The sequence below is a fragment of the Polyodon spathula genome, chromosome 25 (assembly GCF_017654505.1).
Source record: "Polyodon spathula isolate WHYD16114869_AA chromosome 25, ASM1765450v1, whole genome shotgun sequence".
Lineage (NCBI taxonomy): Eukaryota > Metazoa > Chordata > Actinopteri > Acipenseriformes > Polyodontidae > Polyodon > Polyodon spathula.
In genome coordinates this window covers 18,289,320-18,305,205 of record NC_054558.1, presented here as the reverse complement: position 1 = coordinate 18,305,205, position 15,886 = coordinate 18,289,320, and the positions used below count along the sequence as shown (strand labels likewise).

The 15,886-nt window shown below is 37.7% G+C and overlaps 1 protein-coding gene across 1 annotated transcript in view; it reads right to left on the bottom strand.

The window, feature by feature from the left end:
- LOC121300355 (transmembrane protein 132C-like) overlaps nucleotides 1–15,886 on the bottom strand; it is a 113,693-nt gene that overhangs the window by 49,357 nt on the left and 48,450 nt on the right. The window contains exon 3 of the mRNA XM_041228916.1: nucleotides 1,850–1,996. Within this exon, the coding sequence (XP_041084850.1) occupies nucleotides 1,850–1,996 (147 nt within the window). The remainder of the gene's footprint in view (nucleotides 1–1,849; nucleotides 1,997–15,886) is intronic.

The window sequence follows — 15,886 nt, the reverse complement described above, 5'->3', positions numbered from 1 at the left end:
AGGGGATTAGAAATGTGAATAGCAAAGATTAGTTATAATACGTTGTCTATAGATTGCCATGACCTCCACTTCAATCAATACGAGAAGGAAGGTTGCTGGTATGGATGTTCATACATAAATATAATGTTAATCAGTAGTAACAGCTTAGGCTGCTGGTTGTGTATTGTATGTGATAAGTAACTGTGCCTTTACCTGTAAATGTTACATTCTCGCGCTATGCGTACAATAAAATCTGCGTCTGGAAGCACGAACAATTTTGACTTGCGTTATAATCTTCTCAATTCAGTAAAAGCATGTTTAAGTTTACAGAATGTCTCTGGAATTTATTTGCAATTTACAACCAAAGACGAACAACAAATTGATTTAGACATGCTTGAATGGTTATGACCCGTTTCACAATGGTTTGGGGATACCCAACCTGTTATATGATTGTGCAGATGAGTCAACCCATTTAGGAACTGTCATTTAAATCCAGGGAGATTACAGTTTAAACAAAAAAAAACCTGATGATTTTAGTGGTCTCAAATTACAAAATACATGAGACGTCTTCAGAGCAAAATTGTGTGTCCCTGAGGAGCTATGCAAATTTAATAATAACACAATATTACATAAATATATGTTTCTTTACTAAAATAGATTACAGTATTATTAAGCAAATTCCTTATGAAGGGCAGACTGATCCTGTTACTGACTGTTGCACCCACTGCTGTGGTTTACTCTACAATGACCCACATCCAAACATGTAACGTGAGAACTGCTGAATTAATATGTTAGTTTTATCAAATACTATGCTGAACTGAAACACCTGTGTATTGCTGTTTATCTACACCTATAATGTAGGTTTATCAAAACAAATAATCTGAACAATACTGCTTAGGGCTGAAAGTTAGCCTCCCCATTAAAGCAACTGCACTCCAGTCCATCTACAGAAAGAGTCCTCCTGATAAGCTTATTAAAGTCTCTTATCTTTGAAAAGGTTTGTTAATCTAGTCAAATAGCCTGAGCCAGGAATGGCACCTCTTTAACTGGGAAACGTTTGCACATAGTGTTTTACAGCAATCAGTACAAAAAACAAACAAACATCTGGCGGTAATAATTATGCTTGTACACAAATCCTGTTAAGATTGATGACTGAAGGGATGACTGTTCTCAAAGAAATATATATTTTAAAAAGGCGAAGACAGCTGCTACAAGGCTTAGGGCTTTGTAGGCAAAGTTTGCTTGCCCTGTGCATGTCTCACTAACCCGTAAAATTACACCTGTCACTGGAAGTTAGATTTATTAACACTACTTTCTGATCCATGGAAAAACTATTAAAACACACAAAGGCACAGGATATCCAGTTAATTAACATCACAACTCTTTGCATTCTGGGAATCAGTTTCTTATTTATGAGATTAATTAAAATATGTAAATACTATCGTTAGGAAATGACCGAAAGATTTCAAAGTATTTGAGAGCAGGCAGTAAATATGGTAATAGAACAGAGCTGATGGACTTTTCCATATACAGCGAAAAATAGATAAGCATGAAAAGTAATGATTCCTCCCAGGTCACTTTCAAACATGTAACTGATTCAGTCCAAACTGGACTGCAGCGTGGCAGACAACCGTTTCACTGCCGATAAAGGCATTACTGAAAAGATTCAGTAGGGCCTGATTTTGCAAAAAGTTTGGCCTCAAAAAAGGTTCGATGTAAGAAAACGCAGTAGATGCAGCAACAGTAAATCCAATTGTTAAAACAAGAGTACATTGAACACCTTTTAATACGGTATACTTCTCGTCTACATACTGTATGTGTGAATGTAATCCCCAGTTTGTCAAATTGAGTTTTTAATCCATGACTGTACCTGTTTCCCGAAGTGGCCCCTTTCCTCTGACAGAGGATGGTGACGACAGAGTGCCTCCCATCGTTCACCGATTCCTGTCTGATAGCCCAGAGGCTGGGGCTGCTGGATCTCGCGCCGAGGAAACTCAGCCCCTTCCTTAACTTCACTCTGTCGTGAAATAACAAAACACACACAGTGCATATGTTACTGATCGGCACACAAACACTATATGAGATTTTGCAAATAAGAAAAAGACTGCAATAACCCACTTTCACAGGAAATCCTGCCTCCTAGTACTATGCATCAATGGTGCAGAGTGAAAGTAAAGTAAAGTGAAAGCACAGTAAAGCATACAGCAGGCAAGCATTATAAACAGTTTTGGTAAAGTTATGGTAAAGCATATTAAAAACACGGTAAACCACGGTGAACTTTGAACAATATTTAGCATAACCATGGGAAAAGCATGGGAGTACTGTAAGATCACTGTCTAAATTGAATGTGAAACTTTTATAAAGGAGTTTACAATACTTAGCATGCTTTCTTGGCAAGCGTCGAATTAAAAGTTACAATTTACAAACCACACGCTGGCCATCATTCTTCAAAACCAAGAGTACTGATCTCAATAAACATTTTTTTTTTTTTTTTTTTTGCATACTTGTATCAGATAACACCACTATGAGAGCTGTGTGCAGAAGATGCTTAAAATGACACTATGCAAAAGTATCCTTTGGAGACTGCAGGCTAAGAAATTGTAACTAATCCTATCAAAACACAGCCCAGAAGTGTATACCAGATATAATTAGCCAGATAAATAACTCCAGCCTAAGTCTGGTTTGTTTAATAGTGTAGGGAGCTAGCTGCTTACAGTTTCAATTTTCTATAGTAATCAAGGGGCAGACTCCATTCAACAGATTGATACACATTACAGAGAACTGGCAGTGTGTAAAACAAACAAAGTTCAAAGAAAGTTGACGCTCAAGCTGTGAAAGGTTCTCCTAATCTTAAACTATACTAATTTTTTTTCAGATTGTTACTGAGTTGAAGGTGTGGTTGGTTTCAGGATTCCAAACATTGCCTTCTCCCTGCCTGGGTCGACAGCACCACCTCACCCTAGCTAAGGGGGGTATCTGAGTGGAGCCAGCTGGAATGCAGAGCGAGGTGGTCATATTTTTGTGTCAGCTCAGGAGAGAAAGGTCAGTGCAATCCTACACTCATGTTTTGTCTGAAGCCGGACGGGAATTTAACATCGACACCCCCTGAGAGGAGTTCAAACGGAAACCAAATGTGCAGTACAGGAGATGCATTCAGCACTGCCATGAGTTTGGTCTTGAACCAAGACCTCTTAACGCTACAGCTTCTATGCACCTGTTGGTCACAGATACCTTAAAAAAAGGTAGGGCCGTGGATCAGAAAACCAGTCAGTATCTGGTGTGACCACCATTTGCCTCATGCAGCGCGACACATCTCCTTTGTATAGAGTTGATAAGGCTGTTGATTGTGGCCTGTGGAATGTTGTCCCACTCCTCTTCAATGGCTGTGCGAAGTTGCTGGATATTGGCGGGAACTGGAACACGCTGTCGTACACGTCGATCCAGAGCATCCCAAACATGCTCAATGGGTGACGTCTGGTGAGTATGGAGGCCATGGAAGAACTGGGACATTTTCAGCTTCCAGGAATTGTGTACAGATCCTTGCGACATGGGGACGTGCATTATCATGCTGAAACATGAGGTGATGGCGGCGGATGAATGGCACGACAATGGGCCTCAGGATCTCATAAGAACATAAGAAAGTTTACAAACAAGAGGAGGCCATTCAGCCCATCTTGCTCGTTTGGTTGTTAGTAGCTTATTGATCCCAGAATCTCATCAAGCAGCTTCTTGAAGGATCCCAGGGTGTCAGCTTCAACAACATTACTGGGGAGTTGATTCCAGACCCTCACAATTCTCTGTGTAAAAAAGTGCCTCCTATTTTCTGTTCTGAATGCCCCTTTGTCTAATCTTCATTTGTGACCCCTGGTCCTTGTTTCTTTTTTCAGGCTGAAAAAGTCCCTTGGGTCGACACTGTCAATACCTTTTAGAATTTGGAATGCTTGAATTAGGACGCCACGTAGTCGTCTTTGTTCAAGACTGAACAGATTCAATTATTTTAGCCTGTCTGCATATGACATGCCTTTTAAGCCCGGAATAATTCTGGTCGCTCTTCTTTGCACTCTTTCTAGAGCAGCAATATCTTTTTTATAGCGAGGTGACCAGAACTGCACACAATATTCAAGATGAGGTCTTACTAGTGCATTGTACAGTTTTAACATTACTTCCCTTGATTTAAATTCAACACTTTTCACAATGTATCTGAGCATCTTGTTAGCCTTTTTTATAGCTTCCCCACATTGTCTAGATGAAGACATTTCTGAGTCAACAAAAACTCCTAGGTCTTTTTCATAGATTCCTTCTCCAATTTCAGTATCTCCCATATGATATTTATAATGTACATTTTTATTTCCTGCGTGCAGTACCTTACACTTTTCTCTATTAAATGTAATTTGCCATGTGTCTGCCCAGTTCTGAATCTTGTCTAGATCATTTTGAATGACCTTTGCTGCTACAACAGTGTTTGCCACTCCTCCTACTTTTGTGTCGTCTGCAAATTTAACAAGTTTGCTTACTATACCAGAATCTAAATCATTAATGTAGATTAGGAATAGCAGAGGACCTAATACTGATCCCTGTGGTACACCACTGGTTACCCTCCAGGTTTTTCCTCTAATCAGTACTTTCTGTTTTCTACATGTTAACCACTCCCTAATCCACGTACATGTGTTTCCTTGAATCCCAACTGCGTTCAGTTTGAGAATTAATCTTTTGTGCGGGACTTTGTCAAAAGCTTTCTGGAAATCTAAATAAACCATGTCATATGCTTTGCAATTATCCATTATCGATGTTGCATACTCAAAAAAATCAAGCAAGTTAATTAGACACGAGCTCCCTTTCCTAAAACCATGTTGACTGTCACAGTATCTCTATGCATTCAAATTGCCATCGATAAAATGTAATTGTGTTTGTTGTCCGTAGCTTATGCCTGCCCATACTAAAGCAACCTCCTATGCAATGTCATCTGGTAGGTTCATTTTTTTTTTAAATCGATTTAATGTTTTATTTATATTTAATCATCTATGTTTATCAACCAAAACATGCTAAAACTACGTTACAAAATGTCCCTTGGGGACTGAACTATTAAGATATGGGGGCAAGAAATAACCACAAGAGTCATTACATTATAGTGTTTATTTTCCAATAAACTCGGATGGTTAACATCTTTTTAGTAAAAATCTCTTTGCTTAAAGTAAATCTAATCCTGCCAATCAACCTAAGAGGCGACTTCCCTCCAATTCATCAGCATGTAGATACAACATAATTCATTCTTAAGCAACCTCTACCCTAATTAAATGATTATTTACGATCCTGAAACCCGCAGTGCAGGTCAGCCGGCATATTAGCAATCAGGGAAGATAGAAAAAGGAGTTCAATTTCAGCAATTCATTTTATGAATATAGCTGGGTAGATATCCATCAGTGTTTTACTTCAGATAGCCCTTGATCAGCTTACAGGGGCATATCAGTCAGCATTATTCCTGCTTGTACAATAAAAAGGACAGCAAATATACTGTAACACCAACAGGGTACACAAAGGTTCAGGTTGTACTTTTGTATCAAAACTAGATTATTATGAAAAAAGATGTTTTTTTGTTTGTTTTTAATTTAGAATTGCATAATATGTTCTATGTAAAAGATGACATAACTAATTCCTTGATTTATAATCATCAAAAGAGAAAAAACAGGCCCCTTAAAATAAAGGGTAGGGTAGAAACCTTCAAGACATGGTTTTGTTTCGAATCTTCTTATCAGCTTAAAGTAGAGAAACCAAATCAAAACAGTCACCTTCTTGCCTCAGTGTGAAACTGTTCTGGAAGAATACCAATTGCTTCAGGTGAACCACTCTCCATTGATCTGTAACCATTTCCTGGGGACCGCAGTTTTTAAAACAGGGAAGAGAAACACAGGCAGGGAAATGAAGAATGTGTTTAACTATTGTATGAAGCGGCCGAGTAGAGTGACAAAATCAATAAATGAAGACAGGCACTGGTACATTTCAGCTTTCACACAGCATTGTTTTTAAAACACCAAAGCAATAAATCATGGAGCTGTAAAAGTGACATCATCATTTAGTTAGTAAAAAAAAAAAGCATATGCTAGCTACAGTGGAAGTAGGGGACAAGGACTTTGAAAAGGATCTTCGGTTTATAGTGGAGTCATCATTAAAATAATCTCATGTAATGTGGTGAGGCAATTAAAAAGGCAAACAGAGCAGAAAGTGTGAAATACAAGTCTGGAGAGGTTATGCTAAGATAATACAATGCCCTAGTTAGACCCCACCTAGAATACTGTGTACAGTTTTGGTCACCTCACTACAAACAAGACATCATTGCACTGGAGAAGGCACAGAGAAGGGCAACGAGGCTGATCACTGGACTTAAGGACATCAGCTATGAGGACAGGTTAAAATAATTAAATCTATTCAGACTAGAAAAAGAGAAGGGAAAGAGGGGAATTGATTGAAGTCTTTAAAATCATAAATGGTTTCAATAAAGTTAACCCAAGACTTCAAACTGATCACAGAGAGAAGACCAGGAGGGCATACGTGGAAGCTGTTTATAACAGAAAGTAGGAAGGAGAGTTATAAATGCACAGAATAGCCGACCAGGTGAAGTAGTATGATCTACAACACTGGGTACACTTAGTAGTGGAAAATGGTGTGATAACAGGCAACCAGTCTTTAATGGTCTTTTCTTGTTCCCAAACTTTTATTGTACAAGTGCATTAATGTTCTGTGTTATTCCGTGAAAGAAACACAACTCTCCAAAAACCACGCAGGACATGAATATTAATACAGCACGTGTCTTTTTGTGCGATAACCAGGATTACACATACCGTGACAGCAAACTTAAAACAGTTACTAAAAAGAAATTGGGCATATAGAAAGCATACCATTGACAAATTAGTCATGTCTTTGTTCTTAACCTGGTATTTTAAAAACACAGAACAATTATTCTCTTAAATGACATGAGCATTGGTAATTTGTCCCAAAGGAAGATTGTTGCTGTGCAGTGCATAATAAAGAGATGGTATACAAGTATGGACTGGGGACTCACTGCACGTGCAAAGATTTTTCTTCTTGTTACAGCTGATGGAATCCATTTGAAAGTATAACATTTGTGTGCTGCTCTCACATTATCACAGCCACCACAGGTGTTGACAAGCTAGATCCTAGTGAGCCTTTGTGATGAAACCCTTTAGCTTTTTGAGACGGCCAAGAGAGCATAAGGTACATAAAATGTTCTTTAAAAAGTCTCCGCATTTCAAGTCTCCAGGGGGGTCCTCTGGTGATGACAGTAAATCAATGTTTGTTGTACACTAATATTGAGCTGTTTAAATCAAAGGGGTATCCTTCAGCATTCTGCTGCACACAAGAAAATGTGTTTTATACATTATTTCATACAGTGTGAGGGAAGGAAAATAAACCTGGGAGCAAGTCTGACCATTAGGAGTCGCTGAAGAGGTAAGCCGTACCCAGCTGATTTTCTTCCAGGTCAATGCAGCGCTCATCCAAGAGCTGCAAGAAACCGCACTCCCCTGACTCACTGCAGGCAGCAGGGCTTTCTACTCCCACCAACTCTGCGGCAACCGATTTAAAATACAAATCACAAATTGAGCTAAATTGAACCGCCGCCCCTGCAGCAACACCATCTATGATATTTTATATTGGTACTGTTCCTTAGCTATTTTTTAATCGTTACCATGTCTGCCTCACAGGCTGTTTTGGGTGGTGGTTAAGATGCTCACTTGCCATGTGTGTGGTCACTGGTTTGAATCCAGCTTACGCTCTGCTAAACACACATATTTCATGTGCACAGAAATTGAACACCAATAAACTTTTCTTTAAAAGTTCAACTCTCTAAGCCAGGGGTGTCCAACCAGTGCTTATTAGAAGCTTAATTGGTCCAATTAATTAATTTGGGGTACAGTTGGAACAAAATCCAGGCTCCTGCTCTAAGCAATGGGAGAAGAAAGTTATGAACAAGAATAACAACAACATCTCCAAACCATTCCACTCACTCTGGTCACTGAGGAGGACCATCATCATCAATGATGGTGCATTGCTTCTCAGTGGATATATCCTGTACAACTACCTTCAGATTAAGTAATATAACAAATAACTATAAATTCAGCAATCTGAAGTCTCGTCAGCAGTAAGGAAAGGAGAGGGACACAGAGGCATCAGGCAAATCATGAGCTAGGTCTGGACAAGGGTGGTGTTCTCATTAGAATAAGTTTCAAATCCCTTGACCTGAAAAATAAAATTTGATTAAAAAAAACAAAACAATTAAAACAAGATAATATAATATATAATATTCATTTCCCACCTTTTTTCTTTTTTTGTTTTTTTTTTTAATCAAACTTTCGTCCTGGTTTTCTCAAAGGCTTTCAAAGCTTTTTACACTTTTTTTGTTTTGTATTGTTTTACACTTCAGCAGCTCTCCCCTGAATCAACGTGTAGTTTGTTTTTTTTTCTCGCCCTGTCCTTTTTTTTCAGTCACAGTTGTCAGCTGGAGCTGAGAGGATGGGTGGTTGAAGGCACTTGATAGATATTCACTGAGTTTGCGGAGACAGCTTCAGAAAAGAAAGTCCAGAACCCCTGGGTAAGACGAACAAGGAGGGGGTCTCTCACAAAGCTGCCAAGGTGGAATAATTTATGTTAAGTGGTGAGCCCAGAACAAAGCTGCTTAGGACTGAGCCACGTGACAGAGCCAAGCAGTTACCCCACACCCTGCTGCGATTCTCAAGTCGTCTTTATCCACGCAGAGACAAGGCCATGGCTCCTGCTTTTATAGTCTGGCATCTCAATCAGCAGCTTGTTAAATCAATCTGTCTCCCAGTTTGTCTTTTGTTTTTCCATTGCAACACAAGCCTTTTATGGAAGTAAATGACCAACAATAAGCCAGACTTACTGATGGAGAAAATGTGGTCACAGGAGACTCCTGGGCCTCCACAGAAAACTCTAATCCCTTGATATGAGGTTCTGCTTCTGCCACGAGAAGAGTGTTTAAAATAGCACCACATGTTATTCTGTATGCAATATAAAAACAGTTACCCTATAAGTACCAGACACATTCAATCTATGAATTGTACTTCTAAAGGTTTATTTATTTATTAATTATTGCCACAATTACATTTGGCTACCTCTGCTCTAGACTGAGTTAGTAATACAATACAATACAAAAATCCTATCAGAAATGTAAAACAGAAACCAGAATCAGAATAGTGTTCCCTAAGTACTAGTGAATCTACAGAACAGGTAATGTATAGTAGCTTCAGTACAAAGCTATATATGAGACTGAACACGGTACCCAGGAGTACCCCATGCATATCCGCCAATCCTTGGCAAAATATTTATTTTTGGCACAGGACACTAATTATTACAGCAAAACCATTACAAAATGTATTTTGCAAAATGCAGTATTCAGTTCAGACTACATTTAAATAAACCGATTGCATTTAGTAAAGCTATGAATATGATGATAAACGTTCTGTTACTGAATCTTTTATTATAGGCAACATGATAAAATACATTTTAAAAAGTTGTCGGATGTTTAAATATGAATAGAAATGATGCTTCACTGACAGTAAAGATAATGCCTGCTGCTAAGTCTGTGCATCTTTACCTAATTTCTTCTGCTCTTTGCAGTGCTTTTTCCATTTTTGTTCATAACGGTTATGCAGGAGCCATCGAAAATATTCTCATGATGTAAAATAAATGAGAGAGATTGGGGTTCAACACTACCCTGGTGTACCGCCTGGCGTCTCAGTTGCCTAGGAAACGCATAAGGTTCTCCAGGCTCTGTATGCAATTAGAGATAGGCAAGCTTATCTGAATTGCATGTGCCAAAGCTGGGATGAAGAAGGCTGGCTCTAGTTAAAAATAACAAAAGCAGGAAAAGAAAGTATAAACTGTCCTCTTATCTCCATCTGGCATAACTGAATCTCATTCTTAGATACTCCTCTGTCCTCTCTGCGCACATGAAAGGGAGAGAGAAGAGAGAAAGAGAGAGAAAAAGAGAGAGACAGAGAGAGAAAAACAGATAAGGTTTCTGAGCCGAGAAGAACGTCCCTATTCAAGCCTATAGAGTTCAAAAAAGTTGGGTACTACAGGACTGCTGGGTTACTTGACCAGCAACAGCTGAGAATCAGAACTAACGTCAGAACTAGGGTTCTTGATGGTGTACATAACTAACAAATCAAATCAATTAAATCTTACCTAGTACAAAATACTATAATTTCTTAGGTTTCATGTTTTTATATATAAAAGATGCACAGGTTATGTCATGCTGGACTTCCGTCATTCTCCACGCATTCTACTACAAGTCACTTCAAGAAACTCTGAAACACACCTGTCACTAAATGCTAACAATTGCAGCTTTAAAAAAAAAACCATCAAATGCTTGTTTTCTGGCATTCCATCCACCTATTTTTAACTTGAATGTTATTAAAATTTAAAATAGGTGAGAATGTTTTAAAACGCCTTTAAAATATTCTTGAGTGTCTGATTTTTGCTTTCTTCCAAAGCGTCACTTTCTAGGCACTTGATTTATTAGCTTCATGGATACAAGCTTATTTGCCCCTTGATACCTGCTTTACTGCTTTATCATCGCTGGATAACCAACAGCTGTCCTCGTGCTGCTGCAGCAGTAGAGGAATATCAATGGGACCTACTCAGATATAGCCCAAAAAGAAAAATACAACTTAAAAAGGGAGACGGATTTTTTCCAGCATTTTAGGGTCTTGTAACAGGTATTCTGTGTGATGCCATACCATTACAGATCTGACCCCTATTTATATGGTAAAACGCACAATCACCACACTTGTAAATGAGCCTGGCTCTTCTGCACAGTGGTTAAGGTGCTGCATGTTTGTGGTGTGCATGGACGCCCTGTTACACTTATAATACCATAACACTCAAACATGTAAATACATCAAACTAACGTTGTCCTTAAATAAAAAATAAAAAACAGTACTTCCCTATCCCTTAATTGCATATAAACAAGGATGAGCACTCATGTTCTCTTTGAAGCAATATGGTCTAAGTGTGCATATACACAACTGTTTGCATTACAGCAAGTGGTCCTTTACTGCCTTTCACTCTGTGGCTGAAAATGTAATATCTCAACAGCCCTTTACTTTGGGTCTTGTGCCAGAGACAACATTGAGCAGTTTAATTGTAGGGCTTGAGTGCTTAATAGAGAAATGAAAATTAAGTGCCCTGAATACAAAGGGAGCTTTAAAACCTTGCTCAGAATTCATTTACATGTCATGCGGTTTGGTTCTTGAATGGGCAACAGACATTTTTCATATTGAAGGACGGGAGGGCAAGATATTGTGGACTTGTATGTATTATGTATTTATACAACCTTTTTTTTTAAATAACAAATTACATTTTTAATTTCATCTAAGGGATCTGATAAAGATTTTCCATAAGATCCCCTTGACAGTTATAAAGTGTTATAATACACTGCCTGCTATCTATTACTATGTGTAATTACATAGTAATTACTCATTTGCAATTACAACTGCATTCTTACATACTTTAGAACAACACTATCGTGAGAAAATGGAAGATTTGCAACTGACACCTAGGAAGATTCTTTCTGAATGCTATATGTTGCCAGTTATTCTTTCAAACCCATGAATACAAAACTCCCACTTCTATACCACCATGTTGTCTGATTTTGTCAGAAGTTTCACAAATACTGTTCTAGTACAGTTCAATCACCACAGCTTCATACAGTGTGTATAACAATCAAACGGTACATGTATATATTGCTTTAAACAGTAAACAGGTATTCATATAACCAACTCAAATTCCTGGCTATGAAAAAGCAGACAGACCTTTGACTGGCAAGGTGAAAGATTCCTCTAGCCTTGTGCTCGCCTGATAACTCTGAAGAGAAGCCATCAGGGAGAGAACCTTTAGGTTAAACAGCCTGCCGCCTGCACCAAACGATAGTGCCACATCTTTGATGTCAATCCCTTGTTTGGAGTAAACTCAGTAATTTCTTGAAGCAGACAACGTGACCTTTTAAGAAGACAAACGAGGCTGGCTGAGCCCGACTTCAGCAAAGAGTAATAGAACCTGCCTGTGTAGGAAAGCGGTCGTGTCTGCTAAAAAAACCCCAAGAAAACAAAAACATAAATAAATAATACTGCTTCTTAATTTGAGCAACAGCAGGGCACAACTTCAAGGCTTCAAAGTATGACAAACAAGACGGATTCCGTTAGTTAATTCTAGGAACTGTGCCCATGGACATGAAAGCTTCATTACTAATGGAATTTTAGTTTAAAAAATGAACAATTGTGTTACTGATCATGTGATCAACATGCTAATATGTTTTGACACGTGTACCGCCAAGCCTCTCTAGCTAGCCTTATTGCAACTATGTACAGTCCAAGGGGCTCACAAACAATAGATAGTTAACAAGGTTAAACATACTTTTTAGACAGTTATTTGAATATAAAAAAAGGCAACCGGAAAAATGAAATGTTGACAAGACTTTTGAATTATATTCTGATTTCCAAGGCCGCTAGATGAATGTTCTGTTCTGTCATCTGTGACGTTTCATTTATTTTGAGAAAACAAAAGTAATTAATTCCACAGTTTAAGGCACTTTTAAAAACAGATCACTCTGCGTTTCTCATATATCAAGTAGGGTTTCAAAGTAAAGCGCATACTGTAAAATACAAAACATTTCTTATAATAATGGCAGAATACATTCTTCACTGCCTAGTTTAAGTATGGTTCATAAACTCCATAAAAATGAAGACCCTATAGGCAACTAGTGATATGGACTTTATCAGTACTATATTGCGCTCAGAACCCCTTCTATATGTATCTATTTGGTGCCGACTGGTGATTTGCTATTAAAAAGTGATTTATATGTATTTGTTATAATTGAAAAGGCACAGACAGTTTACAGGTTACTTATAGCACCCTACTGTGCTAGATGTTTAATTACTACATATTTTATTCAACCTACTATACACTGAACACATCACAGGTCAACTGTAATATTGTATGGTGTTAATGACCTCTCTATAAAGTGCCATTTCTGTTTATCTTGTGAAAAAGATTAAAAGCTTAAATATAAATCAATTAAAGCCTTCTTAATCTCCTCAAAATGAGAAAAGTGAGCGTCAGGAGGCAAGCAACAAAAAAGTTAAAGTGATTAATTTCACTATTTTTTGTTTTATTATCTGCAGTAAATCCTCGGAACACTTTATCTGCAGCGTTTCATTATGGAATTCCTCGAACATTAAAGAGAACAAAAAAAGATTAACACTGTTAGATTCTTAATCCCTGTCGAACTAATCCAGCCACTGCCTGAACACTCTGATTCACTCCCTAAGAATATCCATGAACTTTGACATGGATTCAAACTGAATTCCCCATGCAGTGTTTATTCCACATGCTCTGAAGACAAATCTGGCCTCTTTATCAGACATCTTAAAATGAAGCCTCATAATGTAGACCTATTTAATTAAAGAAGCATTAAAAAAAAGAGGGAAAAGTGCTAATGAAATATAATAAGTTACCTTGTCTAAGTAATTGATTGTATCACCACTGGCTTTATAGCCAGAAAAGCTGGAAAATGTAGTCAATCTTACCTTGAAATACAGTATAGCGTATATTAGCTATTCTTGGAAAACACATTTCATGACATATATTTTTTAAAGTAATATTTTCTACCATGAAGAAATGTTTTAAACCAAATCATGTTTCTCAACAACCTTTGCCACCAGCACACAAATCATGAGTCTCCAGATGAATATTTGTGATTCAATCAAACCTGGACAAAGAAAATAAAGCCGAATCAATATGGGTCAGAATAACGGACAAAAATTCAAAGGGCATAATAATAGGAGCATGCTATAGACCGCCAGATTCAAAAAAGACCTAGGAGTTTTTGTTGACTCAGAAATGTCTTCATCTAGACAATGTGGGGAAGCTATAAAAAAGGCTAACAAGATGCTCGGATACATTGTGAAAAGTGTCGAATTTAAATCAAGGGAAGTAATGTTAAAACTGTACAATGCACTAGTAAGACCTCATCTTGAATATTGTGTGCAGTTCTGGTCACCTCGCTATAAAAAAGATATTGCTGCTCTAGAAAGAGTGCAAAGAAGAGCGACCAGAATTATTCCGGGCTTAAAAGGCATGTCATATGCAGACAGGCTAAAAGAATTGAATTTGTTCAGTCTTGAACAAAGAAGACTACGTGGCGACCTAATTCAAGCATTCAAAATTCTAAAAGGTATTGACAGTGTCGACCCAAGGGATTTTTTCAGCCTGAAAAAAGAAACAAGGACCAGGGGTCACAAATGGAGATTAGACAAAGGGGCATTCAGAACAGAAAATAGGAGGCACTTTTTTTACACAGAGAATTGCGAGGGTCTGGAATCAACTCCTCAGTAAAGTTGTTGAAGCTGACACCCTGGGATCCTTCAAGAAGCTGCTTGATGAGATTCTGGGATCAATAAGCTACTAACAACCAAACGAGCAAGATGGGCCGAATGGCCTCCTCCCATTTGTAAACTTTCTTATGTTCTTATGTTCTTAAGATTCAGAGCAGCTGCTCCTCATTTAAATCAAATAGGTATTTAACCAAAAATCTGAGGCACAAACATACTGTAAATAAAATGTATGGTAAGATTTTCCATACATTCAGGATATCAAATAACCACCCCACAATGTAAAGCTCTGCCTGGCTACATGGATGAGACAGTCTGACACCCATTACCCAGGCCTGGGGCCCACGGTATCCATGGCAACCTGGTAGCTCCTAGCAGCAGCGTTCTGGATGTTAGTTTTTAGTGGAATTTGTCAACGCTTTTATTGCAGGATATGTTTCAATGGGAAGAAAAAAAATCATACTACTTTCATGTCATTACACATTCAGTTCAATAATAAATAAAGTAGTTTTTTTTTTTTCATTGTTCATTAATTTAACATAAATACATTTTCGATTTATGACCAATGACTACCATATTCCACCTTACCAGAGTGCAAAATGTGTTGGAATAACAGACTCGATTAAACCAGACTTGCTACAGGCAACTTAATAGATTTAAAAATGTAATTTACTAATTAAAAACTAATTTGCTCATCTAACTAAAAATACTGCAAGGTTCGTTAATGGAATAAGAACCAATGAACAATTACTTGACCGAGCTGTAATGCAGGTGCATATTAAGGTACAGGTTTGGTTTTAATTGTATAGTTCATTAATGCATTTATCTTTTTTAACTAGCTAGATTTGAGTCGGCATTTATTTTAATTAATTAGATTGTCTGCTTATCTCTTACTCATAATAAAAAAGGCAAATTAACAGCAGAAACCCCCTTCTGTTCTACAGTATTTAGCATTCTTCTAATCAGCATCCCTCTGGGGAGCTAGGTACTGTAATACATGTATGAAAGCTTTTTATTTACCTTCCCTTTGTGAACCAAACGCTACACAAGTGAATGCCTCATCCACGATCATTCTCATATATCAACTTCCAATGCTCTAAGAACTATGCTCTTGAACAGAGAGTGCTGTCAAGATCAGTGCACATTGTTAAAGATTTAACAATCAAGGCTTTAAAAAAAAACAACTCATGAGCTTAACATGTGGCAAGTCTTTTTTTCATTTTGTTGTAGATTGATTAGTTTTTCATGTTTCGTTGTCACTTTGATTCTGCTATAGCTTACTTGGCTTGTCACAATGTACTCGCAGCAGGCATGGCAATCGGGTTATGGGACTTTGATTTCTTCTTTGCTACTTGAGTTTGTAGATGAGGAATAATTAACTCATTAAGTACCAGATTATTTTTTCTTTGAACAAAATCAGAACACAAACTGTATTTATGTAAGTTGATGCATTCGATTTAGACTTAACTTCCACGGTTAAC